This window comes from Octopus sinensis, linkage group LG1, assembly GCF_006345805.1.
Source record: "Octopus sinensis linkage group LG1, ASM634580v1, whole genome shotgun sequence".
Taxonomy (NCBI): Eukaryota; Metazoa; Mollusca; class Cephalopoda; order Octopoda; family Octopodidae; genus Octopus; species Octopus sinensis.
In genome coordinates this window covers 42,600,544-42,614,331 of record NC_042997.1, presented here as the reverse complement: position 1 = coordinate 42,614,331, position 13,788 = coordinate 42,600,544, and the positions used below count along the sequence as shown (strand labels likewise).

Sequence of the window (13,788 nt, the reverse complement as noted above, 5' to 3'; positions counted from 1 at the left end):
TGGTGAGCTTGAGGAACATTGTGATGGGAAGTTGCTGTCGTTGTTTCTTCATTGTTGTGAGGAGAGTTTTATATGTCTGCATGGCAGCATCGATGGCATTTTTAAATTGAAGAGACTGAACCATATAGGGATCCCATGCTTCTGCCTTCCCTTGCAATTCTTTTGCTGTCCCAGGGTCAAACATGGAAGACTTGATATTGCCTGTAGATGATGATGATGATGATGCTTGCGTACAGCCCTCGTGATTTTGAGACAAGGGTACACACACCCATATATGTACCAAATTCACTGACAATGCTTTTGTTGGTCTGAGGTTATAGTAGAAGACATCTACCCAAGGTGCTGCCCAGTGGGATTGAACTTGGAACCACGTGGTTGGGAAGCAACCGTTTTGGTCACACAGCCGCAGAAAGTCAGCAGCCAGAGAAAAGATGCAACCCAGCAAAGATCCCGGTACAAAGTTAAATAATCCTACAAACGAGGTGAAAGCAATATCTTACAAGACAGCAAATGTTCTATCTCTTTTACCACTTGGATCTCATGGTTTATCCATTATCTTTATATATAAAAGTCAAGTTGTGTGTCTGTCTCCTACGATTTAGATTCCTAACTACTCCCACATTTTGCAGTCCAGTTTAACCAAAACCGGGTATCTTATAGTCGTGATTCATATCGCGATGAGTCTACAATTTTAAAAATAATTTACCATCATTTTTTTTTCCATTTTAATGCATTTTTTCGCTATTATATAAGGGAAGTAACTCTCTAAAAATGCTTATATAGTTATTTCCCTTACAAACCCGAGCAATGCCGGGCGATACTGCTAGTTATTTCTAAATGGAGAAGCTTGGTGGATTGGCTCAGTCATTAGACTACTGTACATATTTAGGCATCTATGAAAATGCTTCAACAGTTTCTTACTGCATATCCTATACACTTAACCAGATGAATAAAGGTTTTATCAAGAGAGAGAGGAGCAACAAACTGCTGGCTGAGTTCAGCTCTGTGATACACACTTAACCATTGTTTTATATCAAACTAGCAGTATTGCCCGGCGTTGCTCGGGTTTGTAAGGGAAATAACTATAAAGCATTTTTAGAGAGTTATAGCCAAAAAATAGCAAAAAAATGCATTAAAAATGGAAAAAAAATTTACCATAATTTTTTTTTAAATCATTGACTCATCGTAGACATTTTTAGAGAGTTACTTCCCTTATATAATAGCGAAAAAAATGCATTGAAATGGAAAAAAATTATGGTAAATTTTTTTTTAAATCGTAGACTCATCGTAGACGCGCACTAATACCCAGAAGGGCTCGATATGAATCATGACTATAAGATACCCGGTTTTGGTTAAACTGTACCGCAAAATGTGGGAGTAGTTAGGAATCTAAATCGTAGGAGACAGACACACAACTTTACTTTTATATATAAAGATGAGTATCGTATTAACATCCACCACTTAATATATATTGTGAAATTCCGGAATATTGTGTGTTCAATTCAAGTGAATCCATAATGTGTTGAAAAAATCCCATCTTAGAATACAGACTTGAGGACAGTACAGATAAAGGAGCTTCCAACATAAAGCCTGCATCAAACTGAAACCTCTTGATGAAGATACATTGTTACACAAACACCTCTAGAGATGAGGCTACGTTTTGAATTCTGAAATGGCTCTTAAATGTCTTCACTATTCTCTACTTCTTCAGTTATCTTGTGAATGCACTGGAACTGTGGTGCAAACCCAAGCATTATATGATTGAAGCCCTTATACCATAAAATGATGTCAGTATAGAAATACAGGTTTCCATTTACTAAATTCAGAACACTCAGCTTTCCTGGAGGGGGAGTGTCAAGTCACCTTTCAATGGATTCACCCAACTTTGATTTACTAAACTGAGAATAAGATATGGTAAACCCTAATGAACATTATCATCATCATCATCATTGTTCGACTGTGGTCGAGACAATGGAATTTACTATGCTACGCCAGACTTCACGGTCCTGTTGCTGGATGCCTGTATCCCTGGAGATTACATCAGGTAGGAGAGTGTGCGCCCTCTGGTATTGCGAGTAGATGGCTTCCAGAGGAGAAGAGTAGAAATTGCCTCGTTTTCAGCTCTACAACAATGTCCAGCAAACTGGACTCTCCTACCTTTCACAAGAGATGACACAGGTGGTAGTTTCCCATATATTTGCATTTTGGTTGGATGGCACTTCCACGAGAGATTTTGAGCTCTCATAAGGAGGCGAGTGTAGGTTCCATCCAACCACCTCTCAAGCTTCTTTGATAACGTCCAGGTTTCTGAGCCATATAGTAGACTGAGAGAGGAAGTTCTTTTATAGGGCTTAGATAAACTGAAAGACCACTGCAATAAGTGTGAGAATCTGAGAGAGGAATGTGTTGAATAAAATCATAACCTGATCCTCCTGTATTTTCTTTTATGCAAAGAAGGAACTTTTTGGCACCACGCTGTACACCTGCTAAAACTACCATTGCCACAACATCTTATTTGGTGGAAAAAATTTTCACAACATCTTTCAATTGCTAATTCCATGGACAGAAAAAAGCGTTTGCAATGTTGAGCCAAACTCTGAACATGCTAATAGCCATAAGAACAGTAAAAGTGTTAATCATTCATGCAGCATCAATAACACCATGCCATGTTCTCAATTCAATTGATTGGTGCTTGTGAGACAGAATGGGAAGTGAGGGTGTTCAGTGTTAAAGTTATGCAGAAGATGGAGAATGATTTCAAGCAAGTTCTCTGTGGTGTTCACCATAATCTTCATCTGCTTACGGTTAAATGGTTTCAACAAACAGTCTAATTTGTAACATTACTTCCAACAAATCAAGCTAAGTCAGAATACGCAATCATGCATGAGTTTGAACAAACACTTTTCTAAATGATTTCTTTGTCAACTTGAAGATGACAACCTTTCCAACACTCTAAATGATGTTGCTACTGATACTAAGTGATATTCTTGCTGTATATTGTTGTTGCTGTTATTATGGGCTACTGAAATTTTTGACAGGTGCATACGAGAGGAAATGGAACAATGAGTTATTTTATCTCATAAAAATGTCAGTTGTCTTATATTAAACAAAATTCTAAACAGACTTCTAGCATATCATCATCATCATCATCGTTTAACATCCGCTTTCCATGCTAGCATGGGTTGGACGGTTCAACTGGGGTCTGGGAAGCCGGAAGGCTGCACCAGGCCCAGTCTGATCTAACAGTGTTTCTACAGCTGGATGCCCTTCCTAACGCCAACCTCTCTGAGAGCGTAGAGGGTGCTTTTTATGTGCCACCGACACAGGTGCCAGACGAGGCTGGCGAACGGCCATGCTCGGATGGTGTTTTTTGTGCCACCAACACAGGTGCCAGATGAGGCTGGCGAACGGCCACGCTCGGATGGTGTTTTTTACGTGCCACCGGCACGGAGGCCAGGCGAGGCTGGCACGGCCACGATCGGATGGTGTTTGTAACGTGCCCACAGCACGGAGGCCGGTCAATGCGGTACTGGCTACGGCCACGTTCGGATGGTTTTCTTATGTGCCACCGGCACTGGTACCACAAAAATACAAATTCCATTGATGTTCATCGATTTTGATTTGATTTGATTTTCACTTGCCTCAACAGGTCTTCACAAGTAGTTATGTGTCCCATCCAAACACAAATTCAGTTTCTTGCAATAATGAAGAAGCCCAGCCTCTCTGATTGCATTTATGAATTTCCTTACCCCCATCTGGCACGCCATCCACTCATCTGATCTCAAGACTTGTTACCATTGTGATGCTATTGCACAATCTCCCTTTCTCTCTCTCTCTCAGCCAAGTATTGTGGAATGGAACGTGAAGATACAACAAATACATGAACATAGTATGGAAGCACCATTGATCAGTGGTTCACATTGAGTGAGGGTCTAGAGTGCTCATATGTTGAACTTCATGTTCCACTGCAACTTTCTTGCTCCATAACAATTAGTAAAGTTCAGAGTCAAACTATTTTGATAATGTGGTCATGTCCCTCCCCACAGCCAACTCTGTGTTGGCTTAGGCTCTGTAAGGTATCGGAGTAAAGGTGATGATGTGCTACAGGCGTAATGAGCAGAGTTACAGAGAAGTTACTAAGAAGATTATTTTTCATTCATTTCAGCCATTGGACTCTGGCTATGCTCAGACACCACTTTGACATGTTTAGTTGAACAAATTGACTTGAATACTTATTTTCTAAGTGTGGTACTTATTCTATCAGTCACTTTTGCCAGACTGCTAAGTCGAGGGCAGGGCATAAACAAACCAACACCTGTTGTTAAGTAGTGGTGGGGGACAAACACAAAGACATACATACTTATATATATATATATATATATATATATATATATACATACACACACAACAGGCTTCTATCAGTTTCTGTCTACCAAATCCACTCCCAAGGCTTTGGTTGGCCCAGAGCTGTAGTAGAAGACACCTGCTCAGGGTGCCGCACAGTGGGACTAAATCCAAGACCACATGGTTGAGAAGCAAGCATCTTAACCACACAGCCTCACCTAATGTTAGTCTGTCTTGAGAAATCATTAGTATTTAATATAATTTATGACTGTTTGGACAGCTATATACCAAAATGCATTACAATTCTATACCAAAATATTGAATCCATATACATTCATCATCATCATCATTTAGCGTCCGCTTTCCATGCTAGCATGGGTTGGACGGGTCAACTGGGGTCTGTGAAGCTGGAAGGCTTCGTCAGGCCCAGTCAGATCTGGCAGTGTTTCTACGGCTGGATGCCCTTCCTAACACCAACCACTCCGCGAGTGTAGTGGGTGTTTTTTTATGTGCCACCTGCACAGGTGCCAGACAGAGCTGGCGAACGGCCACGAACGGATGGTGCTTTTACGTGTCACCGGCACGGGGCCAGGCAATGCTGGCAACGGACACGAACGGATGGTGCTTTTACGTGCCACCGACATGGGGCCAGACAGAGCTGGCAAACGGCCACGAACAGACGGTGCTTTTACGTGTCACCGGCACGGGGGCCAGCCGAGGCTGACAACGAACACGAACGGATGGTGCTTTTACGTGCCACCGACACGGGGCCAGACAGAGCTGAACTACACAAGTACTGTTAATCCTTGTTAATCTCATCATAAGATTAGAATATTTGTTATTCAAACATTGCTGTTGAGTAAAATTTTCAAGGAATACTTAAATATATAGAGTAGGTCAATGTTTTCAAGCTTGGTATGCCAAATTATAGGAGAAACTTAAATGAAGAATTAATTTTTGTTAAGAACACAATTTTTAGCTTCGTTTTTGTATCTGATTTGCAAGATTCTTTATGTGAATTCATGTGTTGAAATAAATTTTGTTGTGTTTTGGGAGTCATTATGCCAATATAATTAATACACACCAGTTCAGTTCCACTCATTTATTAATTAACCAATTGTTTTGTTTTTGTTTCTCAAAGTTCTTGCATTGTTTCTTGAAACCTTTTCAATAATGGACGAAGTTGATTGTCATTGAAAAGGTTGCAAGAAGTAACGAAAGAGTTTTGACAAATAAAAACAAAACAATTGCAGATTTAATGAGTGAAATTGAACCAGTGTGTGTGTGTTGATTATATTGGCAAACTGATTTTCCCTAGGCATGGCCGTTGCCAGCGCCGCCTCGACTGGCTTCTGTGCAGGTGGCACATAAAAAGCACCATCCGAACATGGCCGATGCCAGCGCCGCCTTGGCTGGCTTCCGTGCCGGTGGCACGTTAAAAGCACCAACCGATCGTGGCCGATGCCAGACCCCCCTGACACCTGTGCAGGTGGCACGTAAAAAGCACCCACTACACTCGTGGAGTGATTGGCGTTAGGAAGGGCATCCAGCTGTAGAAACTCTGCCAGATCAGACTGGAGCCTGGTGCAGCCCCTGGCTTCCCAGACCCCAGTCGAACCGTCCAACCCATGCTAGCGCGGAAAACGGATGTTAAACGATGATGATGATGATAACTATTTTTAGCATTAGATGGAAACTGTTTAAGCCTTTACAAAATTAGTCAAAATTAATTCTTTTTAATTTCATTTTACTTCAAATACCAAAAGTGTGGGAAAATTGGCTAACATTCAAATTAATACAAAAAATGTGAATTGTAATATGTTAATATAACACTGCATGCATGTATCCTTAGATTAATCTATATTTAAAGATATATTCATCTAGAATTCATTGTAAAGTTGAATATGACATGTATCCTGTGGAATTCCCACAGCCTGAATCAGTCTTTATTGTTATTATTCATTCATTCTGCATGTATTATTATTCTTAGATGATTCAAATTCGGTGTATGCGACCAGAAATTCTTACCAGAATACGTCCTCATCCAGAAGCACCGAAATTTTTGAATGAATACAGTGTAGATGGTCCACCAAAAGGCAAAATTTATGATAAGAAACCATTCCGGATGGAACTAAAAGCTAACAAGTGGTATTTTTATTGTACTTGTGGGCACAGCAAGCAACAGGTGAGTTCTTTTCTTAACCATTTGGAATAAACAAAGAAAATGATATTCATTTCAGTTCCCTTTTATATGTAGTAGCAGTAGCAGTGGTGTTAGTGGTGGTAATACTAAGTCCGAGTCCCCCTTTGGTCATGAATGACCGTGGGGATTGCACGTACACAGTTCCCATTCGAGGCACAAGGCTGTTTGTGGAAGACCAGCAGTCGCCCATGCACACCAGCCTCCCCTCTCTATGCCAATGATGTCCAAGAGAAAGGAAAAGGCTGATACAACTGTAGAAATGATGTTGCAACACATTTCTACAGCTGAGTGAACTGGAGCAACATGAAATAAAGTGTCTTGCTCAAGAACACAACACACAGCCCAGTCCAGGAATCGAACTCACCACTTCATGATTGTAAGCCCAACATTCTAACCACTAAACCATGTACTTTCACTGTAGGCAGTAATACTTCTGAGATAGTAGTACCTTGAGAGTAGTACCTTGAGCGTTAGTACCTTGAGAGAAATGTTGTACCTAAGAAGCATCAGTTGTGGTGTGCAAGAGAGACGATTGCGCTGGTATGGTCATGTGGCAAGAATGGATGAAGATAGATGTGTGAGAAAGTGCCAATCCCTAGCAGTTGAGGGAACCCGTGGAAGAGGTAGACCCAGGAAAACCTGGGACGAGGTGGTGAAGCACGACCTTCGGACGTTAGGTCTCACCTTCCTTCTTGTGATACTTGTGAAGACCTGTTGAGGCAAGTGAGAATCGAATCGAATCAAATCGAACCAAATCAAAATAGATGAACATCAATGGAATTTGTATCCTTGTGGTACCAGTGCCGGTGGCACATAAGAAAACCATCCGAACGTGACCGTAGCCAGTACCGCAACGACTGGCCTCCGTGCTGAGGGCACGTAACAAACACCATCCGAGCGTGGCCGTCCGCCAGCCTCGTCTGGCACCTGTGTCGGTGACACATAAGAAAACACCATCCGAGCGTGGCCGTCAGCCAGCTTCGTCTGGCACCTGTGTCGGTGGCACATAAAAAACACCATCTGAGCGTGGCCGTCTGCCAGCCTCATCTGGCACCTGTGTCGGTGGCACATAAAATCACCCACTACACTCTCGGAGTGGTTGGCGTTAGGAAGGGCATCCAGCTGTAGAAACACTGCCAGATCTGACTGGCCTGGTGCAGCCTTCGGGCTTGCCAGACCCCAGTTGAACCGTCCAACCCATGCTAGCATGGAAAGCGGACGTTAAACGATGATGATGATGATAATTACTGTATTTGGTGGCATATAAGACACACTTCTTTCCCCCTCCAAAAAAAGGCTCAAAAAGTCACCTCAGGCCTGTTGGGTCCATATTACATGTTTAATGCCCTTAAAACTTCTATTCCTGTCCTGAATTTGGAGTGCATCTTTTATGCTATCAAGTAGAGTACTGAAGTAAGGTGCAAGCATGGCTGTGTGGATACAGAATTTGTTTTGTAACCACATGATTTTTACTGAGTGCTTATTTTTGGTGCCATGTAAAATGTGCTTGATATACTCTGTAATGTGGTTGGCATTTGGAAGTGCATACTGCCGTAGAAACCATGCCAAAACAGGCTATAAAACCTGCTGCAGACCCTAGACTTGCTAGTTTCTATCAAGCCATCCAGCCTATGCTAGCATGGAAAACTGACGTTGAATGTTGATGAGGAATGGAAACAGAAGTTGGTTAGATATATTTGTGTGTGTTTGTGTGAATTTTAACATTTCGCTACTTGTCACTCCTGGAGCAAAATAATGTGATGTAGTGTTTATATTCTTTTTTCAAAGACCAGTGGAACACAAAAATCTTTTATTTGAGAACAGGTATGGCTTGGTTATAAAAACAGCTACCTCAACCCATGCAAGCCAAGAAAAACTGATGTAAAAAAAAAAATAAATGAACAGAACATTTTCTAATGGAAAATTTGATCAAGGCACTTCTCTTCTTCCTGTCAGTCGTCATCTTCATTGTTTTTATGTCTACTTTGCCATGATTGCATGAGTCAGAACTCATTGAAGCAGGCTTTCTATGGTCAGATGCAGTTCATCACAAACCCTCACCTGTTTCTTTGCAAAGTATTATTTCCTTATGGCAGGACATGTTTTTCACAGAAGATTGGAAATGAAAGATAGCACTTGTATGATGGTGCTACTCGTCTACAACCATCATGAAATGTCAAGGCAAGAGGACACACACCCATACTTATTTTTATATGTAAAAAGCACCCTGTCCACACTCTGCAAAGTGATTGGCATCAGGAAGGGTATCCAGCTTTAGAAACTATACCAAAACAATTGGAGCCTAGTGCAGCTCTCCAGCCTTGCCAGCTCCTGTCAAACCTTCCAACCCATGCCAGCATGGAAAACAGACGTTAAATGATGACGATAATGATTTACACACACACACTGGGCTTCTATTAGTTTCATCAGCATCGTCATTCTTTAATGTCTGTTTTCCATGCTGGCATGGGTTGGACGGTTTGACCAGAGCTGGCAAACCTGAGAGCAGCACTAAGTTCCCATCTGATTTGGCTTGGTTTCTATGGTTGGATGCCCTTCCTAACACTAACCACTTTATAGTGTGTGCTGGGTGCTTTTAACTTGGTACCACCAAATCTATTCACAACACTTTAATTGGCCTCCAACCTATAGTAGTAATCAGTGAGACTGAATCTGAAACCATGTGGTTTGAGTTAAAGGTAATATTATCATCATCATCATTTAGCACAGCATTTACAATGAACACTTCTGAACCAACAAAGAAACTTTATATAGTTGCTCACTTGATCTGTTAGAAACCGTAGCCCAATCTTCAAATTTACATTCTATCTACCACATATTTGGGAGATTTCTGTCTGTCAGTGTTTGTGGCATTGTTATCTAACTCCTCCTACATTGTTTTATCGATTTTGATGAAACTTGACATGTGAGTAGAACTCATGTCTGGAAACCTCATGGCATACTCAGACTGTTGAAAAAATTCAATAATAGGGCCCTGGGAGGGATACTTATATATATCTAATATATTTCATTTTAACAGCCAAAGGCAATAACCCATTCATTTTCCTAAATCATTTGGAAGGAATCAAATTGAGTATGCTTATTTCTTAGTATTTGAACTGTTGGAGTTATTTTCGCAATTTATCCAGTACAACTCTTAAACAAGTAAATAGTATTTTCCTAAACAGTAGATCCACTTATTTTGGTTAGTGACTTATTCACGAATATACCAACACTAGTGCTGCTGAGGGTAATATTCTCTGGGAATGCACAAAAGCATTTTTCAGAGTTATTTACTTTGAATTGTTAATATCTCATATCTGATTAGCCTTGTTATTACATAACATGCTTCACGATTTTAGTATACACACCTTATTAGTATTTCCTCTTATGTTCTATATACTCTGGGAACGCATTAAAGCCCTTTTCAGGGTAACTTTATTTGAATTCTTACTATCGGGTTACTAATTTCATGTTATTACAGACAGGTATACTACTATTTCTCAGTACATGTGTCACATCCAGCCCTCAGGAAATCCCCAGCTCATACTACCCTAGAGAACCAAGCCCACTCAGCAAGTGAATGAATCAAATGGCCCAATATGAATGATTCCGAGGAATGGCAACAATTGGATTAAGACCCCAACAAAACATTAAAAGCCACACTTGCAAGAAGTGTTGAGCAAAAGTAAATGCTCTTACATCCAATCTGACCAGAGGTTGCTTCAGAACTAAGGACAAATAGATCAACAAAATTTCTATGCAACATAGCAGAAGGGAAAGAAAAATCCATCACCTGAGGGAAGAAATTAAGGTCTTCAACAAGCAATACTAAAGAGTTCCTGCAGGGGGAACATCTACACTGGCTTAGAAGACCTGAAAGCACTCTGAAATCGAGAAAGTAGAGGGAGCACAAAAGGGTCCAGTTTTCCAAAGACCTTTTTAGGTTCACCAGAACACTCCTGGGTGAAACCAAATCCAGAAGATTGACCATCAGCGGTCTGTTTTGCAAGAAACAGCAGTTACCCAAGGAAGATAGCAGTGATACTACTTAAGGTCATCATGACACTTGCTGACACTGGAGACTACGAGAAACAGTAGAAAGTCCAGCCAACAGGGTAAACAATACCATCAGTGAAGTTCATGAGGGAAGGCAAAAGCTTTTGACCACAGCAAAAAGAACAAGGCCATATTACTAGATACGAAAATAAACCTGGAGAAAGGCTGCATCTCTCTGCAGGTTATCCATACCTTTGGACATAGAAGCTCCTTTGATCTTCAATCAGGATTAAACAGTGATAATATATGCCCATGTAATGTGTAACATATGGTGAAAGCATGGCTGTGTGGCATAGAAGTTTGCTTTATAAGCACGAAGTTTGAAGCACTCAGCGATTATTGGGCACCATCAGATGGCATCAGTTCTTCTTGATTGTATTCTATTTACAAAATTTCATTCACAAGAAGTAATAGTAGTAGTAGTAGTAGAAGACACTTGCACAATGGATCAAACCCAGAACCATATGCTTACAAAATAATCATCACCATCATCATCATTGTTATACATCCACTTTCTATGCTGGCATGGGTTGGATGGATCACTGTGGTTTGACTAGCACATATTCAGGGATGCTGATCATCCAGATGAGTTAAAGGACACATTTCATACCTCTATGTGGTATCTTGGACAAGTGTCTTCTTTAACTCTGGGCCAACCAAAGCCTTGTGAGTGAATTTGGAGGATGAAAACTGAAAAGAAGTCTGTAGTGTGTCTGTTTTGTCTTGACATGGCACAATGATTGTAAGCAGGCTTCACTTTTATACACATGACATCGTTTGCAATCTCCTGTAAAATCATGTCTGGATTAGGAAAAAATATTACCTTGCTAGGAAACAGGTGAGGAAACTACCACCTGTGTCATCTCTTGTGAAAGGTAGGAGAGTCCAGTTTGCTGGACATTGTTGTAGAGCTGAAAAAGAAGTAATTTCTACTCTTCTCCTCTGGAAGCCATCTACTCGCAATACCAGAGGGCGCACACTCTCCTACCCTGATGTAAAATCCAGGGATACAGGCATCCAGCAACAGGACCTCCGTAATACCATGATGGACCGTGAAGTCTGGCATAGCATGGTAAATTCCATTGTCTCGACCACGGTCGAACAATGATGATGATGATGAGGAGGATTGGCTTTGAGAAGTGCACCTGACCATAGGAATACTGTTTCAAGGAATTTCGACTGATCCGTGCAAGCATGGAAAAGTAGGCATTAAAATATTAAACATCCATGAGTTAATATTTAGTCTAACATTCTACTTTTTGTGCAATATGTTAATCTTCTAAATTTTTCTTAATGTTTAAAACTAAATATTTTTGTACCTTCATTAGTTATACATTTTTGTTATATGTATTCTTTATGTTTGTTTATTTTCGTATTCACAGCCATTTTGTGACGGGGCACACAAGGCACTTCAAGGGACATCATTTAAGAAAGGGAATCTGAAAAAATATGTTCCACTTCGTTTCAAAGTTGAAACAACTAAAGAATATTGGTTGTGTAACTGCAAACAGACTGACGACCGACCTTTCTGTGACGGAACTCACAAACGTGAAGATATACAAGCAGCTATTAGATAGAATATATATGTTAATTGCAATCATTAAGAGGAGAAAACATTTTTATCTCATGGAATATATTAAAGAATCATTGTTAGTGACATCCATCAGTTGGCTATAAATTTCTTGACTGCGAGATAAAATCAGCAGTGGAGTCTGACTCTTCAACTGGCCACACACGTATTTAAGAGTTGAATTTAATATTGCAAACTAATAAATTATTTTGCAGTGTTGCTGCTATTTTTAGCTCCATTTGGTACCAAATTACATGAGACCTTCCTGGTAGTAATAATATCAATTACCTGTTTTAAGGTGATCCAAATTAAAAACCTTTCGTTAAAATTTTATTGTTAGTTTGTTTTAAATATCAGCTTAATAATAACAATTATTTTACTAAATTCTTCATTTTTGAAAATTAAAACATTTGCAGTGTATTTCAACAGGTATATAATAACAAAAAGGTTAACTCATGGCAGCACCATTGTTAAATTTACTCCTATTCTGTGATACCTATTTTCAGAGAGTTAGCCTGCGCCATTTGAGAGTTAGGTCTCTTGACCACAGTTGCAATTAGATGCAGGTCACAGGAAATAGGCGGCTAGCTTCTCAACCAGGTGTTAAAATACTCTAATCAACTGGGCGTATTAGAAAAATAAATAATTTGAATTACATTTGTTTAATATCGTTTTCGTTGTTTTCTTCATAATTATTTTCGAAAAAAATGTTCTTTTGTTGTATAAGACTGGATTATAATTCAGACAAAATCTAGAAGATGTGATTAAAAGTTATTATCTATATATATAAAACTGTAGTTGTGTGAGTGTCTGTCCCCTTCGATTTAGATTCCTAACTACTCCCACATTTTGCGGTGCAGTTTAACCAAATTCGGGTATCTTATAGTCGTAATTCATATCGAGCCCGTCTGGCTATTAGCACGCGTCTACGATGAGTCTACGATTTTAAAAATAATTTAACATTTTTTATTCCATTTTAATGCATATTTTTTCGTGTGTCGATGGCGACGGAGTTGGCGTCCATGGTCACACCTGCACCTGTTTGCTTCTCCCCCTTCTTCCCTTCCTCGTGAAGCTGTGGGGAAGGGAGTGTAAGGAAATCAACGTCGTAAAGCGTTGTCAAGGAGACCAGCGTTCTTTTAGAACAACGACTTCATGGCTTGAAGACACCAAAACAGAAATGGCTAAGAAAGCCCGAATTGGCATCTATAAGGGAAGTAACTCTCTAAAAATGCTTATATAGTTATTTCCCTTACAAACCCGAGCAACGCCGGGCGATACTGCTAGTCGAAAATATAACCCAAACACCTTCAAATGATCGAAATGTATTTGATAAAATACGGTAGAGAAAGTAACGTAAGAAGGTTATCAAGAGTAATGTCCCTTGCAGCAACCAAGTTATGCGATTGTTCCTTTTTTATCATGAAGGAAAAAAAAAAAAAGCTATGATAATGGTTTGGAAGCCTTTCACCATATGTCCTATCCCGTCCGAGCCAATTTGGGGCAATTTGAGGGCAACATTTCAAATATTTTTTAACTTCAAATAAGATATTCACAGTTTGGGGTGGCAAAATTTACACTTAAATTGAAATAGTCGAGTTTCGATTAGCAC

The 13,788-nt window shown here is 40.0% G+C and overlaps 1 protein-coding gene across 1 annotated transcript in view; it reads left to right on the top strand.

Moving 5' to 3' along the window:
- The window catches only part of LOC115214853 (CDGSH iron-sulfur domain-containing protein 3, mitochondrial), a 15,160-nt gene extending 2,318 nt beyond the window's left edge, over positions 1 to 12,842 (top strand). Inside the window, exons 2-3 of the mRNA XM_029783890.2 lie at positions 6,335 to 6,529; positions 11,989 to 12,842. Of these exons, the coding sequence (XP_029639750.1) occupies positions 6,335 to 6,529; positions 11,989 to 12,183 (390 nt within the window). The 3' untranslated portion in view covers positions 12,184 to 12,842. The remainder of the gene's footprint in view (positions 1 to 6,334; positions 6,530 to 11,988) is intronic.
- The last annotated feature ends 946 nt before the right edge of the window (positions 12,843 to 13,788 follow it).